The sequence below is a fragment of the Camelus bactrianus genome, chromosome X, assembly GCF_048773025.1.
Source record: "Camelus bactrianus isolate YW-2024 breed Bactrian camel chromosome X, ASM4877302v1, whole genome shotgun sequence".
In the NCBI taxonomy this organism is placed as follows: domain Eukaryota; kingdom Metazoa; phylum Chordata; class Mammalia; order Artiodactyla; family Camelidae; genus Camelus; species Camelus bactrianus.
The window spans coordinates 18,708,009-18,734,173 of NC_133575.1; the positions used below are offsets into that span (position 1 = coordinate 18,708,009).

At 41.2% G+C, this 26,165-nt stretch overlaps 1 protein-coding gene across 6 annotated transcripts in view; it reads left to right on the forward strand.

Annotated features, from left to right (window-relative positions):
• Positions 1 to 4,010: 4,010 nt before the first annotated feature.
• The window catches only part of POLA1 (DNA polymerase alpha 1, catalytic subunit), a 293,197-nt gene continuing 271,042 nt past the window's right edge, over positions 4,011 to 26,165 (forward strand). For 4 of the 6 annotated variants that reach the window (XR_012504511.1, XM_074358788.1, XM_010961709.3 and 1 more), the window contains exons 1-10: positions 4,011 to 4,155; positions 9,073 to 9,197; positions 11,638 to 11,734; positions 13,027 to 13,107; positions 19,441 to 19,559; positions 20,136 to 20,198; positions 21,055 to 21,147; positions 21,579 to 21,657; positions 21,909 to 22,113; positions 22,203 to 22,381. Coding sequence is in view for 5 of the 6 variants with exons in the window: in XM_074358788.1 (XP_074214889.1) it covers positions 4,113 to 4,155; positions 9,073 to 9,197; positions 11,638 to 11,734; positions 13,027 to 13,107; positions 19,441 to 19,559; positions 20,136 to 20,198; positions 21,055 to 21,147; positions 21,579 to 21,657; positions 21,909 to 22,113; positions 22,203 to 22,381 (1,084 nt within the window). In the remaining variant the exon portion in view is untranslated. The remainder of the gene's footprint in view (positions 4,156 to 9,072; positions 9,198 to 11,637; positions 11,735 to 13,026; positions 13,108 to 19,440; positions 19,560 to 20,135; positions 20,199 to 21,054; positions 21,148 to 21,578; positions 21,658 to 21,908; positions 22,114 to 22,202; positions 22,382 to 26,165) is intronic. The other 2 variants (XM_010961710.3, XM_045521715.2) reach the window with 2 other exon arrangements.

Consider the following 26,165-nt stretch of genomic DNA (forward strand, 5'->3'; position numbering starts at 1 on the left):
TCTCACAAAGGCTTACTCTCCTGAGGAAAGACTTGGTCAGACGGCAAGACTTTGTCAAAGGGCCATGTTGCAATATTATCCCAACTTGGAGAAGGGAATTTTAGCCTTCTCCAGCCTTCCTGTTTCACTTGAGGAAAAATAAAAACAACCATATTCAACAGGGGACAAGACTTTGAGGAAACATTGGCACTGCTGAAGTCAGGGAAAAGAGTATGAGGAAAATATCAAAATCAAAGTAGGAGAAGAAAGAGAAAACAGGGCAGAAGAAATATTTGAAGTAACAGTGGCCAAGAACTTTCCAAATGATATACCATTAATATGACAGACACAAAACCACAGACCCAGGAAGCTCAGAAAACACTAAGCAGGATAAATAAATAAACAAACAAACAAATTAAAAAACCCACACATGGGACCATCACATTCAAACTGCAAAAAAAACCAAACAAACAAAAACCCCCAAACAAAGGAAAAAAACCCTAAAACCCACTAACCAAACAACAACAGCAACAAAAACCAAAGGACAAGGTGAAAATCTTGAAGGAAGCCAGAGGTGGGGGGTGGCAGGTGGGAAACTTTACATATAGAAGAATAAGGATGAGAATTACAGTGGGCTTCTCATCAGAAACCACGTAATAAGTTTTCTGAGACCCAATTTCCTATGTAGGTGGGGCATTTTCCCACACGAACAGTTCCCGGACACTGGCAACGTGTCACAGGAACGGGAGGGAGGACTTGGAAATACTCATTTCTAAGGTACCTGCACTACACGTGAAGCAGTACAATGTTATTTGAAGGTGGACTTTACTGTAAAATGCATATTGTAAACCTTAGGGCAACCACTAAAAGTTTTTTAAAAAAGAAGTATAAATGATATACCAAGAGAGGAGATAAAATGGAATCATATAAGATGCTCCATTAAAACCAAAGAAGGGGGAAAAGAGAAACAAAGAACAAAGAGAAACAAAGAACAAATGCATCGAGGAGAAAACAGTTGCAAATAGCCAAGAAGCACATGAAAAGACACTCAACATCATTAGTCATCAGGAAAGTGCCAGTCAAAACTCACAATGAGATACCAATACATAATCACTAGAACGACAATTAAAATAAAACCTGACAGTACTGCTGGGGGTGCAGAACCACTAAATCTCTCATACATTGCTGTTGGGAATGTAAAATCGCAATGCCACTTTGGAAACACAGTTTAGGTAGTTTATTTTAAGGTTAAACATATACTTACCTCATGACTCAGCAATTCCACTCCTAAGTCTTTACCCAGGAGAAATGGAACATGTCCATACAAAGACCTGCACACAAAATTACAGAAATGAAGAACAGATTAGTGGTTGCCAATGGCTAAGAATGGGATGGGGGTTGAACGGGAGGGGAGCAGATAGAGCTGTGTAAGGGCAATGTAAGGGGTTCTGAGAGATGGAAATGCCCTGTATTTTGACTGTATCAATGCCAATATCCTGGTTGTGATATAGTTTTGCAAGATGTTACCAAAGGGAAACACTGGGTAAAGGATACACGGAATTTTTCTGTATGATTTCTCATAACTGCATATGAATTTACAACTATCTCAAAATTTAAATTTAATTTAAAAATGTAAGGTGGACTACAACATGTAAAAAAAATGAATATTAATGGGAATTTTTAGAAACAGTGCTTTCAAGAGATACGGATATAACCTAGCAAGTCGTCAGGTGTAGCTCACCATTGATTATTTAAGCTCATAGAGGGAAATGAAAATAAAGATCAGTCAAGACATAACCTTTGTTTTTGATCTAAGGATAAGATATATGGCTCTGGAAAGTATCAGATTTATATGCACATACATAACTTTTCAGCAGATTTACCTTGCTAGTAATGTCTGAATTAGGGGACATGTCCCTGTCTCACTTTTGAACACCTTTTGTGTTTCAAGGATGATCTTTTAAAGCAGGTGATTAGAAAACAAATTACTGACTATGCCTGAACTATTCATGACTCTTTGGGCAAGTTTGTCTCATTGGCAGAAATTATTCAATAAGTAGTTAAAGGGAAATGAAATGTAAGCTGTCTTTACTGTGGAAGAAACACAGAGGGTAATAATGATGAAGCAACAAGAGATAACTGCTTAAACCGAAATAATTCTCCATTTCCTAAACCCAAACCACGGAGACAGTCAGACTATGGTTTCTGTTGGTGGCAGATGCTTAACACTGGGGGTGGTTTCACATTGTTTCTAATAAACCTCGTGCTGGCCTTGCATAAGAGTCCTTTAGGTAACCTAGATATTGTTCAATTCATAGGAAGTCGCGGCACTAAATGCTATAAAATACTAAAAAGTCTTTAGAACAGGCGGGAAATAAGCCCTCCTTCCTCACGGAAAGAGGTGTGTCCAGGTATATGTGACTGCATATTATTAGATGGAATATTTGCATCCAGGTTAGCCATCCTGCTGGTGACTCTAAAAGGTTTAGCAAGGCCTTGTCTAGACCACTTGCTCTCAAATTTGTTCTCACTTTGGAATCCCATCCTCAGAAATTCTGATTTAATAGGTCCTGGGGGCATTGGAACACTGAAAAACTGCTCAGATTATTCTAATTTGCAGCCAAAGTTGAGAACCACTGCTCTAAGCTTTGTAGAGCACTGGCCGTATGTAAATTAAGAAACCCTCATGCTGCCATCCTCTGCTAAAATTCACTATTGACTGGCTGACATCAATGTTCTAACTTAATTTTTTCTTAACTTTGCTCCAATACCTCTAATAATTCCCAGAAGAATGCTGGTTTACCATTTCTAAGTGTTAGTTCATGCTGCTAAACCAGCATTAAAAAAAAAACAAACCCAAAACGTGTAGGAGCATCATATTCAAACTACAAAAAACCAAACAACCAAACAAAACAAAAAAACCAAAACAAAGAAGAAAAAAAAAGCCCCAAACCAACAAAGGTGGTTCTGGAGAAGATTCTGAACCGTTAGTACAGCTATTTGTCTTCGGGGGAAGGTTTTATTCATGATGACAGTGCATGTTTATGCTATGAGACAGGGCTCAATTATCACAAAAGATTTGCCCATTGGTCAATAATTCATGTTGAATCACTTGAGGGCATGGATCTAACTTTGCTCTCTTGGGGACCAAGAGCATTACGCACAAATGGGTTTGAGAAAAGGGTTCAGACACGTTGACCTTGATGGTGAAAGTTAATTCTACGTAAAATGGTACTCAAAGATGGTTAATTCTCATTCTAAGTTTTTGGTTTAATTAGTGCTCTCTAGTTAAGATATACATGCAGACGTCTCTGTTTTTATTGTTAAGCAATACATAAGATGCATACATTGTATGCATTGTACCATACACAAGAATCTAACGCCCTTTTTGTTTTTCATAACATTAACATTTTGCAGGAGTTCAAGTCAGATGTTTTATAGATTGTCCTACGTTTTGAATACATCTGATTGTTTCTTCGTGGTTAGATTCAGGTTAAATATTATTTTCAAGAAGATGTTGTTCCTTGTAGGTGATGTTCCTTTTTCCAAGTGCATCACATCAGGAGGTATATGATTGCCCCGTATTGGTGATGCTACTTTTGATCTTTTGGTTAAGATCTTTTGGTGCAGTCACCATAAATCAGACAGCTACTGTGTTCAGAGAAGCAAAGTATCCGGCAAGACTCAGAGTGCGCAGCAGGAGGCAGTATCTTTCCCAAGCTCCTGGGAAACCCTTCCAACCACGCCTACCCTATGCCCGCCCGCACCTTTTTTCTCGGAAAATCAACCCTCAGAACCAGAGAGCCCTTACTCCAACACGCCCAAATCGTTTCCCATCAGCATGGGTGCGCCTGCGCACTGAGTCTCCAGGCGGCTCCTTTCCAGCGCCCGGCCGCTTCTTTTTTCTGTTCTCTTCGCCCTTCGCTAGCGCTTTTCCCTGAGAGGGTCATCACGGGGCGCCAAACGCGCGCCCGCGGGAAGGCCGGGGGCGGGGCGCGGCGCGGCACGTCAGTGGCCTTCCGGGCGGAAGTCCGCAGGCTCGGGAGCCGCTGATTGGCTTTCAGGCTGGCGCCTGTGTCGGCCCCGGCGCCAGTTTCGGGCTGCTTGGCGCGGAATCGGGAGACTCCGGGACCATGGCGCCCGTGCACGGCGATGACTGCGAGCTGGGGTCGAGCGGTGAGGGACGTCCTCGCGCGCGGGGTCCCGGGTTGGGAGTGCTATGCGAGTTTTGGGGGCTCTTTTATTTCTTCTTAGGGGTGCGCTCGCCCGGGTTTCCCCGCGGGTCCGTTTGGGCGCGTACCTCAGGCGTCCAGCGTTGGGACGCACTAGGCATCTGACAGGGCTTCTTTGCAGGGACCTTGGGTCCTGGCATACCTGAGCAACCCCTACGGGGCTTTTTGTTTGGGAGGCTGCTTCGCCTCTTGTTACTGTGGGTCTCCACACTTGCCTGCCTTTCTTTTTATTTCTTTTGGTGAGTCTCATCCCACGTGCTGGGCACACCTTCCTGAGACTGACCCCCGTGGGGCACAGTCTTGGCTGAAAGTATTTTATTACTCCAGCCCCGGGTGTCTGCTTGAGGGCTGGGACAGAACGGACGTGCGCCCTTCCTTGTATAGAAACTGCCGGGAAGATTGTTACACAACGTAGTTAAGCAGGAAAGCAAGCTCTAAGTGCCGTCACCTGAAGATACAAATGTTTTTTGTCTTTTTAGGTAATGGGTTTCTACTTTATGTATTAACAGTATTTCTTTCAAATTCTGTGGAAAGTTCTTCAAGTGCCGCATAGAAATAGTGTTCACAATCTAGTCATCTCTGGTGAAGCTTCTGAAAAAAAACGCGTCAGTTCAACAACATTTCAGATTCTCTGTATTACTCCATTTTCAGTGGTAATCTTCTAGTTCCAAAAATAGAATAGAAAAATGCAAATAGATTTGTCTGATTTCTGATTTTTGAGGAGGGTGCTACTAAAGTGTGACTTAACTTAAGTGAACTTCTAACTTACAATCAGATGCTTCACTCTTACAGCTCAAGCATCACATCTCCTGTCACTCAGATACATCACCATTAATGAGAACTTGCTTCCTAATCAGCTTCCTTTGCATTCACCTAGTTGTGAATCACAGATTTCAGTTTGTTCATCTAGCCTTTGGTTCTTTAAGACAATTTCTTTTGGAGAGTCGACTAGCCTGGATTACAAATGGAGTGTAGGATGTGAGTATGTGAACAGTCTTTGCAGCCTTCCATCAGTGATGTGCCACTAAGCCCTTTCTTCACCCTGAAAACTATACACGTCATCCGTGAACATCAAGAAATCACTCTTCAGAGGGTACTGTGCAATCTTGAGATCCCTCTTGAGTCATGGTGTTGATTAAGTAGTGGCTGGGGACTTGTGACTGAAATTTTTCCTTTAGAGCTGACTTTGAAAGATTGTTACCTGAAAGGCCATTGCAAGCTAGTGTCTGCTTTGTTGCGGGGAGGGGTTGGGGATACTCCAGAGGGTAATTTTGAACCAAATATTTAAACTTTGGTAACCGGATTTTATTCATGCTTATTTTTTGCTAACTTACCTACTTGAAGCATTAGAAACATACTCCAAAAAGGAGAATTTAGGCCTTTTTTCCCCCTTAAGTATTAGAAGATGGTCTATAACTAGCTGTTATTGTATATGAAGATGGATCAGGGAGAGTTTAATGATTAAAAGAAAGCAGGTACAGTGGTTCATTCAGCAAGTATTTATTATGTGCCTACTAGTTATGGGCATTCCATCAGGCTCTGGGGTTACATTGGGAGGTAGGCTGGACTGGTTTTTGTCTTTGTGGAGTTGAGATGGTAAACATTATTATATGCAGTGCTGTATTGAGGCTTTGAGAAAACAGCTTTGCTTTATTTTTGCTTTCTAGAAGCAAATGTTAATGAATGTTAATGCTGAGGGTGGTTGGGGTGTGTGTGTGAATGAATGAACACACACACACACCCACCCACACCCACCACACACACCACACGCACCCCCCCACCCCTTCTATATTGCTGAGTGCAAAGTAAGTCAGGCATCTTCATTTAATCCTTAACAACTTAATGAAGCACACATGATTATCCCCATTTCACAGATGAGGACCCTAAGGCTCTGCATTAATCAGAGTCCTTAGGTGTAAGCTACAGGAACCAACTCTAGTTGATTTAAATAGAAAAGGAACTCTTTAGAAGGATACTGTGTTCAGAAGCTCCAGGAGGATTGGAGAGCCAGTCTGAGAGCTGCTTCGCCAGGAATAGTAATTAAAATCATGCCACAAAACTGGTCCATTGAGGAGGTTGTTGCCAACCATGGCCAAGTATCTGAAGTTGGAGCTTGTACCTTGGGACATTGCTGGCACTGTTGATCTAGGTACTCAAACCTGAAGCTGTTGCTACTTCTAGAACCTGCCTTTGGCCCGCCCCCTTTCCTTGTTACATAGCTTCTGATTGAAAGTCTGAGTAGGTGTTCCTAATCAGCAGGCCTGTTTCCTATGCCCCTCTGCTGGCTGCAAGGGTCTCTGGGAAAGATCATCTGCCTTTTCAGCTGCTGCAGTGGGACATGGGCTCAGCGTCCCATCAAGACTCATGGGGAGGGCGGTGGGATTTCACAGATGGATTCAGATGCTGGGCAGCTTAAAAAACAACAGCAGGACACCTGGCCGCCATAGCTCAGAGAGTTTAACCGGTGGTCTCATGTCCCCCAGTAAGTGGCAGAGCCTGGTTGTGCTGCTCTTTCCTAATCTCCCGTTCTCCCATGCACTCTACGCCCTCCTGTTCAATTTACCTTCCACGTTGACTTCCTCTCGATTTCTGAATACACTTTGCATTTTCATCCCTTTGTAATTTGGCTCGTGCCTTTTCCTTTGCTTGTGCCACTGAAAGTGAAATTCTACTCTTTCTGTTCAGAAACCTCCCCTGCGAAGCCTTCCCTGATTTTCAAGGCAAAATTAGCTCTTTTCTGTTTCCTTAGTACCGTGTTCTTCCTTATATGGCGCCATCTTTATATGATGGTGGGAGCCTCAGGTCTTATTGCTTTCGTTGACTGAGTCCCTTGAGGAAAGGCAACTCTGTCTTATTTGTAATTGTACCCCCAACCCTTAGAGTGGCACATAGTTGCCTGTGGAGTCAGTCTGTTTGAGGACCCATAGATTTTGTCAGGATAATCTGACGAGGGAGTCTTAAAGAGAATACGCTGAGGCCAGCTTTTCACTCTGAGTGGTCATGTTCAGTAATCTCTGAAACCTTTTCGTATAGGCCAGCTCATGTTTTTTTGAAATCATTTGAGTGATATTCAAAGATTTTGTGGCTGTCATCATTAAGTACCTGCATTCCTGAATTTTTACTTAATGCTGTTCTGAAAATGGATTTAAAATTAAAAGTCAAATGTGAAAGTCAAACAATAGACTGAAATGTTATAAAGAGAGACTCCATTTCCAGAAAGCTAGAAAAAAAGTAAGATCTCTAATTATCGCTCACCTTTAAGATATAGTTTTCAACAGTTTATTCCCAGCATTTGGTACATGTTCTGTAAAATGCATCCTCTATTTCAAACACTTAAACAGCTTAATGTTATGGACGTTCCCGTTGAGGTTAGAGTTTTTAGGATGCCTCTTATCAAAACTTTTCCTTTTCTGTGTCTACTCCTTTTTATAAAATAATTAGCACTAAATAAAAATATTCAATTTACAATAAAATATTCAATTTCCCAAGACAGGTGGCGATTGTGCTAAGCCTCAGCTCCGGGCTGGTAGGTGGTACTGTCTTGCTTGGCTTGGTTATTCAACAGCTAGTAAATGAAAGTCTTCATTCTCTGGATGAAAATCTTTTCAGTATGTGTGATGTGTGTGAGTTGGTCAGTTTATGATGACCAAAAGCATGAATAATTCAGAAGTTGCACGAATGAACACTGAGGCTCTCTGGTATTTCAGTAATTTTCCACAAAACTCATTTTAATCTTTGTCATTTTTCTCCATCATCCTGTAATGTCATAACCAACTGCATGAGGCCTGGAAATCAGTGGTGGAATCAAGAATCTCCTCAGAGCCATTTTGGTGAAATTCTCCCAACCCCAAACTTATCTTTCCTTTGAGATTCCAGATACTGTATCTGAACCTCTATTCAGGCGGGCTCTGTTCAGGCGGGCGTGTATTCTAAAAATAGTTTTAGAGTTAGTTGCTAATTACAGGCATACCTTGTTTTACTGCACTTGGCTTTATTGTGTGGTTTTTTTTTTAAACATATTGAAGATTGTAGCATCCCTGAATTAAGCAAGTCTATTGGTGCCATTTTCCCAACAGCATTTGCTTCATGTCCCTGTGTCACATTTTGGTAATTCTCACAATGTTTCAAATTTTTCATTATTTGTTTTGGTGATCTTTGATGTTACTGCTACAATTTGCTGAAGGCTCAGATGATGGTCAGTATTTTTTAGCAATTACGTATTTTTAATTAAGGTATGTACATTGTTTTCTAAGACACAATGCTATTGCACCCTTAATAGACTGCAGTCTAGTGTGAACAGAACTTTTGTATGCACTGGGAAGCCACTTTATTGTGGTGATCTGGAACCGAGCCGGCAGTCTCTCCAACGTATGCCAGGTTATCTCTCATCTCAGATTGTAAATGCTGTGACTGCGGACGTGCCCTTCTTACCTTTAAGTCTCGCAGAGCGCCTGGTACTTTGCAAAGAGCAGGTGCTCCTTAAAGCCTTTCAAATGTTGATTAATAGAATACAAAATGAATTGTCCTTTTATAACTACTGTAGCCTATGCTTTCTAATGGAAAGGTTATGGACTAATGGCAGATCGCCCTTCTTTAGTGCCTCCATGGGATATCGGTTGAATTTGGAATTGTTCTCTTTTTGGAGGAAAAAAATAACAGTTGCTTCAAGCTGAAGATTTCTGAAGAGCCACAGGAACCGCAGATTCAGCCATGAGTTTGTGAACTATTTACATTATAAAAAGCATCCATTTGTATAACATTAAAATTGTATATTACTATTGGCTAAAAACTGTTGCTTTGTTTTTGAAGAAAGATGGCTGACAATTTTGTAACGTCTTGTGTAAATTTGGCTTTTTTTCAGCTGTGTCTGATTCAGGGCGTTTTGTAGCTTCTCGATCCCGGCGAGAAAAGAAATCAAAGAAAGGGCGACAGGAAGCTCTAGAAAGACTGAAAAGGGCTAAAGCTGGTGAGAAGTATAAATATGAAGTAAGTAACCATTTTTCTGTTTTTTTTCCTCTTGTGCTTTATCTAATTCATAGCCTGTAGGTAATCTTATGTCGACTTTGTTACTGATTAAGAAATACGCATGTTTCAAGCTTCTTATAGTAATTCCTTAATGTTGAACACACTTGGGCCTGAGGTAGATTTCCAGGTTATGGGAGACTTTTCAACCCTTAAAGTTCCTGTAAGGCACTTTACAGATGCTTTTAAAATTCTGAAATGAAAGTAAGTATACTTTTTCCCGTTATTATGCACACTCTATCTCTGCTAAGTTCCGTGGCTTTGTTGAGGGAACTTAGAGATGCTTTTTCTTTACTCAAAAGGTTTTGAGCAGTCTAGCTAAACATTGCTTCTCCTTGGAGAGAATTATTCTTCCTAATCTCATATGCAAGGGAAGCACGGGGTGGGGGGGGGGCTTGGACCCTCCCTCCGCTGTGTCCTACATGTGGGATTGAATGTGATGCCCTTTTGGCTCTTGTCCTCTCCCCACTGTTGATGGCCTGCAAGTAGAAAGGCAGAGTGGTTACCATCCATACAACATTGTCTAGCTTCACTTCCAGTGTGCCTTGAGAATCTTAACTGCCTCAGGGCTTGGAAGTGATTAATTAATACCAGAAAATAATAATAACAAAACATAACAGATGCAGTTTTTCAGCTGACACTGTTCTAAGTGCTTTTACAAATATGTTCCTTTATTTAATCCTTCCAATAACCATATAAAGTTAGGTACTATGATTAGCAGCATTTTGCAGGTGAGGTATCTGAGGTCACAGTGGCGGAGCCTGGCTTCTGAATGTGCATGTTTAGCTGTGGCCTATTCTGTATTGGGCTATTAGGCAAGTAGAAGAGGATTTTTATCATTTGGCACCATTCATTCAAGTTAAGTGAGTCAACCAGATCATAAAGGGTGGCTAAAAGGATTACAGTTAAGCAGGAATAAACCATTTTTAATGTAGAAGCTTCTATAAAGGAGTTCGGTGGGGCATTTCAGATGTTGACACAATGTGACTGGTTTCCCATTAATCACTGATGTTAATGGCATGGCTCTAAGAGTTCATGCTGAGCAGTAGCAATGTTTTTAGAGATTGAGTCAAAATGACTTAAGATGTTTTTAAAAAATAATTTTCTGGTGTCTTTTTGGTAGTATATAAGTGAGTTGCTTAAATGAGAGACGGGTTATGTCTTATAGACTTCAGCCAACAAAAATAACCTTGCCAGTTCCCTCTCCCCTCAAAAGAGAGTTGGTCAGTACAGTAATATTAATTGGACTAGTTTCTGTTTGGGTTGTCCCAAAACTTAATTTGGTAGGGCAGGTAACTTCTCTTACCAGGTGCTGAAAGGCCAAATCAATATTTGCCAGGGATCCCGTAGAGTAGATTAAGCAGGAGGCGAAAACTAAGTCTAATCCTGTAATTACCATAAGCTCTGGAAGTGTGGCAGAAATCCAGTCAGCCCTGCCCAACAAGGCTCTCAAAGCTGAGTCCAAGGGTTTTTTCCTGGAGTCTTAGCTCTTCAGGTGGAATTGGTCATTTCCTCCACTCCCTACTTGAAAAGGCAGAACTCTCAAGAGAAGAGGGGATTTTTAACGAAGTCTCTTGAGTTCTTGCTCCCCAGCCCACCAGATCCCCTCTGGGACGGTAAAAGCCTGTCTCCACGGCAGCCGTGGCAGAGGTGTGTGTGCTGTTTGTTGCTTTCGCTGTGTTGAGATGGTCTGCTCTCTTTGTGCCAGTAGTTCGTGGTGCTCCGGCCTCCTGGCTGTTGGGCAGCCTGTGTGATTGCAGGCCTTGCCACTGTCTCTGCACTTGCCCTTTAAATAGCTTAGTGTTCAAGACCTGAGAGTGATGGGGGATCAGTGGTAATGCAAATGGGGATCTCTCAAAATCTGTTCCTAGTGCACCTGTAGAACAGAGTGTGTTTGTTTTGCTGACTTTTGGAGGGTGATGGATGGGGGAGATTTTCCTTTTGAATTCCATTTGGTTTGGTTGAACAGTTATTAAGACTGTTGTCTATTTGTAGGGCACCATCAGCTAGTGGAGAGGTGGATGGCATGTCTTACAGGTTTGCTAAGTATAGGAGAAACCAGTCAAAAAATTACAAGTGAATAATCCCCAAAGCAGCTAATGAAGAATTGGCTATAATTCAGTTTGTTTTTTTATGAAGTAGATGAGTAATTGATGGTGTGACAAGTGTATTATGCTAATAGAATCATTTAATATCTTATGTTAACACCCACCTAAAAGGAATACTAAGTTAATTGATGTCTATTTAAGGAAAACCCTGCAGTGGTGTTGAATGTCAGAACTCATGATTTGGTTGCAGCTACTCCTTCAGGCTGCCATTCCACTTTGAATTTGACAGTTTTTTCATCAGAATTGTTTAACACTTTCACTCCACTGGAAGCTTTCTCAAACTTATATGATGGCAGGTAGAGGACTTCACAAGTGTTTATGAAGAAGTCGATGAAGAACAGTATTCGAAGCTGGTTCAGGCCCGCCAGGATGATGACTGGATTGTGGATGACGGTATGTGGGAAGAGACCGCCCGCCAGGCGCCGTGTCTGTTGCTGTGCGTAGATTCTCATGCAGTGGAGTTGCTGCTTTGTGTGGGCAGGTGGAAGGCGCTGTTAAGATCATCCCTTTGGTTTGGGTTTTCCTCAAATGCATGATTTGAGAGTGTGGAAGCAGAACAGTAGAAAGTTGATCGAGGGGCATTTTGGAGAAGTCGGGCACACACCTCAGGCTGGAGTATAAATCCGCCAGGAAATGACCGTAGGAATTGGGAGGACTCACGTACCCTGTGATGTGGGCATAAGAAAAACTATCTCACAGAATGGCTGTGAGGATTATATGTGGCTGTACTTGTGAAGAGTACCATGGGCAGTGGGAAGCCCCAGGTGGAGGCTGGTCCCCATATTTTTATTTTTTTTCTTTCAGTTTTATTAGGTAGAATTGTTCAAATTTGCACATGTACAATATGTTGCATGTGAATACGTATGTATAATATACTGCACACATTTCTTTTAGTTAACATATATGTACTGATTATTGTTTCTAAGACAGTTTAGAGCTTTAGCTTTTTAAACTTACATAGTTATCAAAGGAATAAAGCCAACCACAAAATAAGAATGAACAGAATGCAGTAATCCAGTCATTAAGGACAGTCAAATGTGCTTACACATATTCAAGAAATCAGTTGTATAAGTTATAAATAATAAGTAGTTCATGATTGGACTCAGGTATGTTGCTAGCTTTCCCTCGTAAACTAAGGCACTTTTCTGGACTTCTGGTGATACTGATTCTTTTACTTTTTATTCTTCTGGTAGAGTAAAGCTACTGTAAAGCATCTTACCATGGCAAACTTTGATCCTTTAGGCCAAATTACTCCTATAGTTCACCTAAATAGGCATAGTACACAGTTGATCCTTGTACAATGTGGATTTGAACTGCCCAGGTCCACTTACACGGGCTGTTTTTCAATAGTAAATACTACAGTGCTACACAGTCTGTGGTTTGTTATATCCACATATGCGGGGGGACTGTGAATACTGAAGACCGGCTCTACGTTATATGTGAATTAACCCCTGCGTTGTTCAAGGGTCATCTGTATATCCTTTGGTTGTGACTCAGAAAACCCATGTGGTTGCTATGTTTCATCTGATTCTTGCTTGAATAGGATTCTGCTGCACTTAAAAATGGCATGGGCCAGGAGAACATCTGAGTGGATATAAAAGGATTTTTTAATCTTTTTGTCATGGCTATAATATTATTTGCCACTCTCAGAAATTTGATCCCAATATTAAATTTTGTTCCTGCAGATGGTATTGGCTATGTGGAGGATGGCCGAGAGATTTTTGATGATGACCTTGAAGACGATGCCCTTGATTCCCATGAGAAAGGTACCTGCATTTTGTTTTTGAGTCCCTTTTAGAGATTTAATTGTCTAGAATTTCAGATGACTTGGTACTTTGACACAGTTTCTTTAAGGAAAAAGGACCAACAACAATTGTTTTTAAGTATAGAAAATGTTCTAATATTGGAAGAAGCATAGTTACATAGAAGATTAAACGTGAAAAGCGAAAGCAATACCAGGACATGAAGTTTCATTTCTCTGTTATCCAAAGAGTTTAATCTTTTACTCACTTTGGAATTTTCAATCCTGTGGTCATTGTAAACTTGCTGATTTTGAGGGCTGCAAGAATTAGTGATGTACTTAGAATTTTAGCTCTTTGATAGAAGTACAGTACAATAAGAAGGTTTAGAACTTGCAGATATCAACTAGCTGTTTAATTAAAATTTAAAATGATGTGAATGAATGTGTCAGATTTTCTTAGCTATACGATCATTGGCAAAAAAATTGTTTTTTGAATAAACAAGCCTGATTTAGTTCCTGGAAAATGAGAGGGGGAAATTCTCTTCAGTATTTGTTTTTTTTCTGGTTTAGTTCATTATTGCCACCAGGTGGTAGATCACTGGTCAGCACTCTATGGCCCACTAACAGCCCGTTTATTTTTGAACTGCTTTATTGAGATATAATTAACATACCATACAATTCCCCTATTTAAAGTGAACATTTCAGTGGCTTTCAGTATTGTCACAGTGGTAGAGCCGTCACTACGATCAGTTTCACATTTTCATTACCCCAGAAGGAAATCATACCTGTTACTGTATAGCCCTCAAGCTAAGAATGGTTTTTACATTTTTAAAGAGCATTTAAAAAAAGGAAAGAAAAAAAATGCAAAGAAGAATATGCAGCAGCTAACGAGAGATGTATGTGGCCACAAAGCCTAAAACCCTTTTCAGAAAGTCTGGACCTTAATTTGTAGATTATTAACATTTTACAACATTTGTTTACTTTCTCCCTCTTTCCCCTTCCCAAACATATACTCGTAGACTTTGGTTTTGGTGAATTTGTTGAAAGTGAGAAAGCATGACACTTCCCTTCTGCGTGCTTCAGCAGTGACCTAAGAATGAGGACACTTGTCTGCTTAGCCACAGTACCGTTCTCGTGATATCATGTAATATATCATCCACATTAAGATCTCCCCAGTTAGCCCAGTGATGTCTTTTGTAGCTATTTTTTAAAAAATGCCTCATCCTTGAGTTTACATGTCTCTTTAGTCTTACTTAGTGTAGAACAGCACCATCCCTCTTCTCCTCCCTCTCTGGCCCAGTGTCTTTTGTGACATGGACATTTTTAAAGGGACCAAGCTGGTGGTTTTGTTCAGTGTGTAACAGTCAGGGATTTGCCTGAGTGCTTTTTTTGTGCTTAGAGTCAGGTTAAATAGTTCGACAAAAATATAATTTAGATGAAGCCGTGTCTTTCCCAATGATCGCCTTAGGGGCACATAAGGTCAATTTGTCCCATTACTGGTGATGCTAAGTTTAATGTGGTTTAAGATGATGTTTGTTAGATCTCTTCCTTGGAAAGCTACCTTTCCGCCTTTGTAATTAATGCACACAGGGGTGATGTTTTGAGACCATGTGTATATCCCTTTTCCCCACCAACTTTTACTCAGTGCTTTCAGCGTCTATTGATGATCCTTTTTCTCCTTTTTTAAATTAACACTTCAAACTCATGGGTTTAAACAAAACTGCTGTTACAGTTCTGTATCCATTGTCATCCTTATTCTTTCTGATGTTCAAATTATCCCAAATTTGGCAGTGGGAGCCCCTTTGAGCTGACTCCTGTGTCCTTTTGATATGGCCCCATCAGTGTTTGAGCATTTCCTTGCTTTCTGGGCCAGCAAGATGTTCTAGGTTCTGCCTGTATGATCCTGTCCCAGACCTGGAATCAGCCACTTTTCCTAAGCATCACAGTTCCTTTTAGTGGAGAATGGTATTCATATCTAGGGGAGGGATGTGCTCATTGCTACTGGGACATAATGGATTCTCGGCCCTTTCAGTGAACAGAACTAGCAGATTTCATATACATGTATGCCGTGAATTCACAGTGACACACTTGCTTCACTTGTAACACCACAGGGTGTTTGTCCATCTTCCCCAGTCTATGTTTGTGTTTGTCTTCACTCCCAGTGAAAACTTGTCTCTGAAAATACGCACAAAATAATTTTAGAAATTTTAAAATTGTTTTCTAAACCCATACCTCTCCCAGCAACCTTTATAAGTAAAGTTTGCAATTTTTTTGCAGTTTTATTTGTTCCTGGCACATATCCTACTGAGGGTGTACTGTGAGAGTATTGTGTTCAGAAGCTACATGAAATCATTCGTTTCTGTGTGCTACAGTGTCAGTTTACAGCACAGGTTCATTTGTTTTTGTTTGTATTCAAATTTAGGTTTTTAAAAATATCCCTTTGTTTTTATTTTCTTTTTTGACTATTGTACAACATTTTTATGGCTTAAAAATCAGAATGCTATCAAGAAACAGACTAGATAAACCTTACTGGCCTCCATATGCTTTCTATTTCATTTCTCCTCGTCTCCATAGGTGACCATTTTTTATTAGTTTCTGATTATCCTTCCTGTGTTTCCTTTCACAGAAAATAAGGATGTATATTTTTTTTCATGTGGGATGTTATTCATTCATTCATTCATTCATTCATTAGTTAAATTAGAATATGTGGACCATCTTCCTGGTTTCTGCTAACCTGTGTTATATAGGGACTCTACACACTGGTACCTACCATTTGATAGCAGTGTGGCTAGTTGTGTATTCCTGCTTTTTCTGAGTCCATGAAGAAGTGAATGAAATGAGCCTATGTGCTTTTTCACATCCCTGAACTGAGGAGGCCTGTGTTCGAGTTCTGGCTCATCTTGAGTGCCATCACCTGTCTGGATATTAGTTTTGTCAGTTGTAAATTAGGAAGCTGGACTGGACAGGAAGGTTCTTGAGGAAAGGACCCATGTCCTGGTCAGTGCTGATCACAATAGCAGGCGCAAAGAAAATATGCAGTATTACATTGAAGAAATGAGCCATCTCTGTTTCTATAATCATTATGTTTTTTGTTTGTTTTTTGCGGAGGGGGAGGTAGTTAGACTTGTTTATTTATTTATTTTTAGAGGAGGTACTGGGGAATTGAACACAGGACCTTGTGCATGCCAAGTATGCACTCTACCAGTTGAGCTATACCCTCCCCTCTTCTGTGTTTCTATAATCATTATGTTATAGCTTCCCACTAATACATCAGTGATGAGAATGACTTGACATTCTGAAGGAGAACTGGTCTGAGAAATCTATTCCATGCTTTGCCACCATTCGCCCACGCCCCCACTGTTTCTGTGTCCTTCCCGAGGAGCCCACAGGTCCCAAGATCTTTGGAAGGGAAATGGAATTCTGCAGTCCACTTTAAACACTTAGAAGAAATTGTAGAGTTCTGCCTAGAAGTAAAAGGTCAACCCTTCACGGTGTAGATCCAATCTCTGGCCTGTTGTTTTTGAACAGAGACAGAAAAATACCAACTAAATCCCAATGAAGAAAAATCAGTGGGAAACGAATAAAACAAATCAAAATGGGAAGAAGGTATAGCTTAAATGGTAGAGTGTATGCTTGGCATGCACAAGGTCCTGAGTTCAATCCCCAGTACCTTCATCAAAACCAACCAAACAAAAAACTAATAATAAGTAAATAAATAGACCTAATGACCCCCCTCCTCCAAAATGTGGTAAGGGATTAAAAAAAATAAAAACAGAAGCACTGAAATTGTGGAAGAATTTCATCATAAATGTCAACCTGTGTTCTTTCTCTGTTTCCTGTTGTCCTTCTATCTAAATCGTACTAACCTGCAATGGTGAGATTAAAGCCCCTTAATGAAGCCTCCTTTCCAGTCAAACCTCTTTGACCTTCTCTTTTGATATTCTTTATTGGCACCTGAATTTTGTTTACGAAGCATTTTGACCATTACTTGTATTCTCTTTTCAAACTGCTCCAAATGATCTCTTTGAAAAGTTAAATTCTCCTCTCTTACATTTTTTACAGATGTCCTACAAATCGTTTCAGAGTCTTAGGCCCATGAAAAGTACATAACAGAAAATTTATCATTTGTGATATTCAGTGCATTAACAGTGTTTGCGACCATGACCATTATCTAGTTGTGGAACATTTTATCACCCCAGATGGAAACGCATACCCATTAAGCTCGCAGTCATTCCCCAGTCTCCCTTCCCTCAGCCCCTGGCAACTACTAATCTGCTTTCTGTCTCTGAATTTGCCTATTTTGAATAGTTCATACAGTTGGAATCATGCAATATGTGACCATTTGTGTCTGGCCTGTTTACGTAGCACAGTGTTTTCAAAGTTAATTCATGTTGTGGCAGGACTCAGTACATTCCTTTTTAGGACTGAATACTATTTTGTTGCATGGATAGACCACATTCTGTTTATTCATTTATTAGTTGGTGGGCCTTTGAGTTGTTTCCACCTTTTGGTTACTGTGAACAGTGCTATAAACGTTTGTGTACCAATTTTTGTTTGAACACTTGTTTTCAATTCTTTTGAGCATGTATCCAGAAATGGAATTATATATGTGTGTTTTTATTTCCTTATCTTTCTTACACAAACGATGTTTTCTATACTTTTGTACTTTGTTTTTTTTTTTTTTCACTTAATAAGACATCCTGAAAATCACTTCATATCAGCACATAGAGAACCTTCTTTCTTTGTTACTCATTTCCATATCACTGCATAGTATTCCACTGTATGGATGTACCATGGTTAATTCAATGGTTTTCTTTAATGGACATTTAGATTTCCAGTAATTAGCTATTACACATAATACCGCATTGAATAACTATATATGTGGTATTTTCCTCGGGGGAAATTCCTAGAGGTAGAATTGCTGGCTCAGACAGTACATGCACCTTAAAGTTTCATGAGATACTGCGAAATCCTTCTCCATGGGAGTTGCCCCACTTTACATTCCCATGAACAACATGAGTGTCTGTTTGGACCCCATGGTCTCACAACAGTGTGTTACAAGCTTTTGCATTTTTGCCACTCTGATATGTGAGAAATGACATCTCAGTATGTTTTCCATTTGCATTTCTTTTACACATGAAGTTGGGCATCTTTTCATAAAACTTAATAGCAGTTTATGTATATTTTTTAATCTGAGCTGTATATTCGTGTTTATTGCCCACATTCCTTTTGGGTTTTTGGCCTTTTTTTAAATATCAAGGAATTGGTTTTTTTCTCTGCAAAACATACTGCAAAATTTTTCTCCTTGTTTCTGGTATAATTGAATTTATAAATCCTTTTTTTTTCTCTTATAGGTGGATTTTGAATTATAGTTAAACTTTTCTCGTACCCAAGTTACAAGGAATTTGCCTTTTTTATTAAAGTACCTATATGAATTCATTAAAAAATTTTTGATCTATGATCTGTTTGGTGTTTATACTAGTTTACTTCTTTACAAATGGGTAACCAACTAATTACTAAAAAGTCTATCTTTTCCCCAGTGATTGGAGAAGTCATCTTTATTTTCTGCTAAATTTCCATAAGTAATTGAATCTTTTTTTGGACTCCATATTCTATTTCATCTGGTCTGTATACTTCTATGCTGCTACCACACTACGTTAACTATTCATTCCAGGCCTTTTTTGGGTGGAGACTGCTCTGGGTTGAGTAAGAAAGCGAGAGTAAAACTGACAGCAGTAGAGGAGTTCGCAGGTGGTTTCCACGTGGCCGTTAGAGAAAACATATGGCACAAGTTGTTCTTTACTGAGCAAATGTCTCTGTGCTGCTAGTGTTGCTAGGATGTGCTGTGTGTGTCTAGTTACTTTTCCTCATAAAGTGGCAATTAGAATTCTACAATATCGTAACTGGTCATCTTACTTCTCCATAGTTCAGTTTCCCAGTTTCCTGTCAGATTCAGTATAGCACTAAAATGATGATCTCATGAAGGCTGTGAGGCTCACCCCCTGGTTCCACATGAGCTTGATCTTTGATTTCTGTGGGGAAAAAAAAACTTGCACCTTTTAAAAAGCTTTTTATTCACATTAACAATAGCAATTAAGCAGTCACACTTAATAAGTCATCTTGATATTAAACTGGCATTTCGTCAGTTTTTGTCGTAACATTTAGCCCAGGTTTTCCTGAACTCAGCTCATTTTAAAGATTCTTTCCTGTGTACCTTGCATAAAATCTCATAGCTGTGTATTTTGAATTTTTAACATTTTTCTTGTCAAATTCTCATATGCAGAGGGCAGATGATGAGGCTTTTGATTTTCCATTTTGATTTTTGCTGGTGCGTGTTTCTAAATAATTTCTATTCCAGCAGGAAAAGATGATAAAGCACGCAATAAGGACAAAAGGAATGTCAGGAAGGCCGTGGTGACAAAACCGAACAATATCAAGTCCATGTTCATGGCCAGTGCTGGGAGGAAGATGGCAGATGTGAGTCTCCTTGTTCTCTCATATTTTGTCTCTTCCTTTGTGAAGCAAAGATTCCTGTTCTTTGTAGTTCACCTTTCCTGTCAGATTCCCTGTAGCTCTAAAAAGGTGATCTCTTGAAGGCTGCTAGGCTAGTGCCCTGGTTCCAGGCTAGATTGGTGTTTGATATTTGATTATATTTAACATTTGATTATACAGATAATAAGTGCTCAGTATGTTTGAACTCACATTTTTGAGTAATGTTTTCCCATTCTCAGTCACTTAGTTGGATGTCGATTTCTAGGTGAATTGAGGCACCTCAGTGCTCGTGACTTGGAGATAGAAAACTGAACTGAAAAGCTGGACTGAGAGTGTTTATTTTGGTGATTAGCAGGAGGATCACGGAATGAGGCTGAAAACAGGCCAGGGGCTCGGGTTTTGGGGTTAGGTGTACCCGGTTGGTTGGTAAGACCTAGGGATAGTAGAGGAGTGGAGAGGCGGGGCTGACTGGTTATAGGTTCTTCCTTTCACAGACTAGTGGTCTGGGTGAAAATGCAAAGTGCACAGCTTTCTCATTCTACTTGCCTTTATAATTTCCAGAAAGCTGTTGATTTGTCCAAGGATGATCTGTTAGGTGACATTCTCCAGGATCTGAACACTGAAGTAAGTGAACCTCCGGGAGTTGTTAAATATACAGGGGTCATGGGCTGAAGAAACAATTCAGTGATTATAGAAAACAGACTATTGCTAGAATTGAAAACAAAAAATTCAATGACAACACCACCACCAAAACAAAACAAAACAAAACACCCCAAAAACCAAAACCAAGCCATTCAAATTGGTTTCTTCTCACCACTTTAGGTAAGTCGTTGTTTTCGGCTGTTCCAGGCTCTGTGATCGTGTAGGTTGGGCTGCATGGGGCTGTGCTTGCAGTAGTAAGAACAGACTCCACACACGCTCAGTCCTGGGAAGGCACACCGCTTGCTCTCAGTTGCTGCAGTGTATATTCCCCAAATAGATTGAAGCCTGTCAGTCTGCACAGTCAGGCGTGAGAGCCTCATCTTGAATTCCGAGTGGGGGTGAAGGAAGAGTCAGTGAGCTGTCCCTAAGAGAACGCAGACAGGTTCAGCTGTACTGGAATTTGCAATTGAGCTGTTTCACAGAAAAACGTAGCTCCCATTTATTTCTAAGTGACCCTTGATTAAAATGACTAACACCAACACCGTGTAGCTCGAGCTTGACAGGTTTTAAACATAATATTCTGGAAGGGGAAGGAAGAAGTATGTTAAGTTTTAAAAAGGAAAAATTAGTGAGGGGTGGATTCAATATCTATTCTGGTTTTCAAGTGAGTCTGGTATTGTTGCTATAGTAACCTCACTGCATGAACATAGATCTATGGGGGAAGCGGGGAAGGAAAAAAGTGCTTTGCTCATTGGGCTTCAGTGGGGGAAGAAATGTACTTTTTCTGCCTCCTGGTAAACCAAGCATGGCAGTGAATGTCTGTTATCCCTCCTCTTAGACATCTCAGATAACTCCACCACCTGTAATAATACCGAAGAAGAAAAGATCCATTGGAGCTTCACTGAATCCTTTCTCTGTACACACCCCCAGGGTATAGTGTGTGGAATTACCTTCAGTCTTGATTTATATTATTGCTTAAAACTTATTTTATTGCTTTTCTATGTGAGGGAAATGCCTTTGAATTTGTTCTTGATTTTGTTTTAAATTAGGACTTCCATTTCATTATATAGTTTTATGTTTCAAAAATAGCATGTGCCTGCTTTTTTGATAGTAAATTTTGTAGTAACTAGTGTGTGTTTATTATAGGTATTACAGCTGTGCTAAATGCAATAATTTTCCTCCTGGAAACAAGTTGGTTTTTTTTGGTAAACCTAGGTAACAGTAAAATAATTGAAGCTATTACATTAACAATACATAAAGTCATTTTATAATGGGAGCTGTCATTATCTCTGGTCAGGGTAGGACAGTCGCGTATTTTTAGTGTGCGGGTCTAACTGACTAAACATTTAAAAACATTTATAGGCAGTTCCTTCAGGAAAAACCGCTTCCCTGGTCTCAAGGAAGGAGGCTTCGTTAACTCCTGTCCCTCTGCAGTGTGCCGGTAAGTCTGATGTCAGGCAGAATTGCAAGCAATTGCAAAGGCTATCCAAAGGTGGGGGCCCCACAAAGGAGGAAGTATGGGTGAATTTGAAGGGACTGCGAGAGCCAGTTTCTTTGGGAAGGATTTGAATCCATAGCAGGAAAAGTTAAAGGTGTCCAATTTGGAGAGTGAAGAGAACTGCAGATACAGTGTGGGAAGGGGGTGGGCTGCTGTGCTTCACGGCGGCGGCACGTGGTGGGAATGTGTGACAGCCCCCACAGGGGAGCTGGCAGCGCTGCGCACGGATGACGAGGAGTCCGGGGCAATGGAGTTTGAAGATGGTGACTTTGATGAGCCCATGGAAGCTGAGGAGATGGATGTGGAGCCTGTGGCTGCCAAGACTCGGGACCAAGAGAGGGAGCCAGCAGAGGGGGTGAAGCAGGAGACCGATCCTGGGAAAGAGACCACGTCCTACTTGTAAGAGCATTTTATGACTTCTGGCAAGTAATGCTACCGTTACTCTGTTGGATTTTGAAAGGCTTTTGAAAAACATGTTTTTCTTGCAGAGGAAATTTGCTCCCAGATGTCTCTTGTTGGGACATTGAGCAGGAGGATGACAGCAGTTTCTCAGCTCCGGAAGTTCAAGTGGATTCCAATCACCTCCCACTGGTGAAGGGGGCAGATGATGAACAAGTATTTCAGTTTTATTGGCTGGATGCTTATGAAGATCAGTATAGCCAACCAGGTAATCATCCATACGGTAACGGAACGTCTTTACTACAGAATAGTGCCTTTCCCTCAAGTGCTTGAGTGATTGTAATTGGCACAGCCTCTGCCCTCATGTGCATGTATAGTAAGAGAGCAACACTCAGTCACTGTAAAGTGTGTGAGCCACGCGAATGGTGAGGAGTTATGGTGTGAATAGTCCTTGCAGACGCTTATTCTGAAAACTAGTTATATGTGGTTTTGGAATGTGTGCTTTGTAGTTCACCATCAGTGTATCTAGAACTTACTGAAATGCACTTGACTTTAAGTGGAATCAGTCATTAATTTGTTCCTTCAGCAATTTGAACACCTGTTGTGTGCCAGGGTCTGAGGTAGGGTGAACCAGCTGGACAAATTCCCTGTCCTAATGGAGCTTACGTTCTAGTGGGGTGGGAGAGAGAGGCAGTAACTAAGGGTGAGTTGATAAACGGTGAAATGGCAGTTATTTGGGGGATGGCCAGGGAAGGCCTGTCTGAGGAAATGACCTTTGGGCGAGATTTGAGGCACTTTAAGAGCTGAGGAGAGAGCATCTCAGCCTGAGGAACCAGGGAGTGCAGAGGCCTGGAGACAGAAATGAGGGGCCCTGAGTGGTTGCAGCAGAGTAATAAGTGACAAGATTGGTTGAAAATGAAGTTGGAGATAAAGGCAAAGGCTAGATAATGAACGGCCTTGAAAGCTATATCAAGGAGTTGAGATCTTCCAGGAGTAGTTGTAGGGGCAGTTGGGGATTTTCAGTGTGGGGTGAGGGGTGAGGGGGTGGGGTTGGATCCCTGGTTGGGTTTACATTTTAACAGGAACCCTCTGGTTTATGCGGAGACCAGCATGCGTGTGTGTGTGTGTGTGTGTGTGTGGCCAGGGCAGGAGCTGGGGAGCCCTAGAGATCAGTCGGTCCAGGACAGGTGCGCCAGTTACACGCACTTGGGGCAGCTGTGAAGGAGAGAAGTGAACGCCTGTAACATGTATTTTAACGTGAACTTGTTGATGGACGTAGGGGTTGATGGAAAGGAGGGATCGAGGCTGATTTCCAAGTCCTTCTCTGAATGAGCTGATTTGGTGAATTCTGACTCACAGAAAGCCAGTTACTCACTGGTGCAAGATAGGCCGGCAAGTGTGATTACATGAGGCTTGCAGATTGTTCCCCATCCATTTCTGAAACCAAGGGCTGCCCCATCATACAGCTTTAGGGTCACCGTTTGCACACGGGCTTTGTGTGACCTCCCCGAAGCATGGCTATGCTGGCTGGAGCTGAGTGACGCGGTGGGCCCGCGCATCCCAGTGCTGCTCTGCTCTGCTCTGCCTGCTCCCCGCTGGGTTTTATTCCCTGACTTGATGAGTGGTCCTATCAAAACCAGAAATCTGGAAGCCAGCCTTGGGTCCCCCCTTTGCTTCCTTCCCTCACCAAGGCTTAGTAGTTTTCTCCTCTTGAACTAGACCAGCTATCCTCTCTTTCTCACAACTCCCACCCTTGAGCCCTCTTTGCTGATTGACACCAGCCTCCTGACTGAACCCTCAGCTGGCATCCCCTCACTGCTGCTGAGCTGCTCAGGAGGGTAACTGATCGTGTCATTTCCTCACTGGAGAAAATCCGCAGTGGCTGCTGCCTGCAGCAGACAGTCCCAGTTCCTTAGTAAGTCTTCTGTTGCCCTCTGTGAAGGACTTTTGCGTCCTAGAAGTAGTTCACTCTGTGCACCTGCTGCTCTTTACACCGTATCCCTTCACTCACTGTGTTTGTCTGACTAGAATGCCCTCGCCTGACTCGGCCTCAGTGTTACCTCCTGGAATTGTCCCAGTCCTCCAAAATGGCCTAAGAGCCCTTTCTGTGACCCCATCCTACCCTTACCCATTGTGGCATCTGTCATGATTTTGAAAAGATCTGATTCTGTGTTGTCTTTTCCTCCAAAGCCTTTAAACTCCTGGAGGGCTGGGACTTTTTTTCCAACATCCAGCATGCTGCCAGGCACACAGTAGGTGTTCAGTAAATGTTCATTAAAATAAACTGCACAGTGACTGTCCTGTAGATGCATGTGGAATGTTTCAGAGAACCAGTACTTGCTGCTGGTAGCAAGTTTGCCTCTCGAAGCCTTGTAGCAATGTGAGGTAAGAATGGATAACACAGAAGAGGATGGTCCCCTTCCTGTAAACCTGCATGTATAGCATCAGATTGCCGAAAATGGGAACTTGAGGAAACAGCAATGCTCTTTCTTTCCTATGTGAAAGTGAGTTTTCTGTTTCCATCTATTGTTTATTGGTTGATACTCTAACCAAAAAACAGAGCATCATTTTGCAGGGCAAGGGTCTAGAGCTGCACCGTCCACTATGGTAGCTGCTGGCCACATGCAGCTCTTTAAATTTAAATTAATTAAAGTGGAATAAAATTTAAAGTTCAGCTTCTCAGCCACTAGGCACTTTTCAAGCACTCAGTAGCCACATGTGGCTAATAGCTACTGTATTCATGGATGACACAGATGGAGAAGAATTCTGTCGTTACAGAACTGTCTGTCGGCTGCTGCTGGTCTGTAGTAGTGGATGTTGGAGGTTAAGATTGAAGCACGTTGAAGCACGTCTATATTTGCTAAGCAACTGATGTATGGCATGTATTGTTGAATTCTGCTACTAACCGTCATCATGATGGACTTTTTCAACTACAATTGGGAAGTATTTTACAGTCAAAAGAGGTACTAGTCTGTTATTGGCCTGTCTTCTAATTGCTCGAATAAAAGGAAATTTCTAGGACTGAAGGAGGCCTCAGAGATCTACTCTAGTTACTTAAGGTGGAGGAAGCTGAGGCTCTAAAAGATACAGTGGTCAGCTCGTCCGTGGCAGGCTTCTGGGCTTCTCACCCTCGGTCTGCTCTGCTGTTCCATGGTACTTCTTCCGTTGTGTCCTCTGTGATTGATGCCAACGGGTTAAATAAGACGGCTTTAAAAAAAAAAAAGTCTTGTCATTTTCAGAAGGTTAAACAGTTTCATCATGATAGCAGGTTATGATCACTGAGCCTTGGTGAAATCAATGGTGCTAATAAAAACGAAGTACTCCCAAAGACTCTGTTATTGTTTCTCACTTTCTTACAGATTCTAAGTCAGTCAGTTGTTGCTGAATGCTCCATAATTATGAAAAGAATCTTACTCTTTGCATATGGGAAGATATCCTGTCTTCATTATGACTTTTTCAAGGTTGAATAATCCTGGCTGCACCTGGTTTCAGCTACTAACTTTAAGGGGAATGTAATCTTTGTTTACCATGATCTTTTTGTGGCAAATGAGGCATAAACAGTGTCAAACGTGTTGCATGAAGTGTGATATTAGTTTGACTGTAAAATGAGCTATTTGAATCTTTGAATCCAATATTAGGGTCTTTATTTTTCTTTGCATGGGATTTATTTTTTCATCTCTAACTGTTGTGAGGATGACTTTTAATTTTCTGAGCTACTGTGATTTTTTTTTTTCTTTTTTAATCATCCCCACAGGCCTCCCTTCCCTCTCCCCTGTCTTCCCCCCACCCCCGTCTCTTACCCCAGCTGAAAATTACCCAACTCTTGTAAGAATTTTAATCATCTGCAGAAATGAAAATTCTGTATGGTCTTGTTTCTACTAGAATGAGTGACAAAAGGAAGCACTGATGAGCTATCTTGTGAAGCTAGAGTAATTGGCTTTGTGAACAGTAGCCTTTGCATGTACCAGAATTTTCTTAGTGTCTCAGACAAGTGGCCCTGTGGAGTGGCTATGTTGATTACTGCCATCTAATTATTCACAGAGCCCAGGATT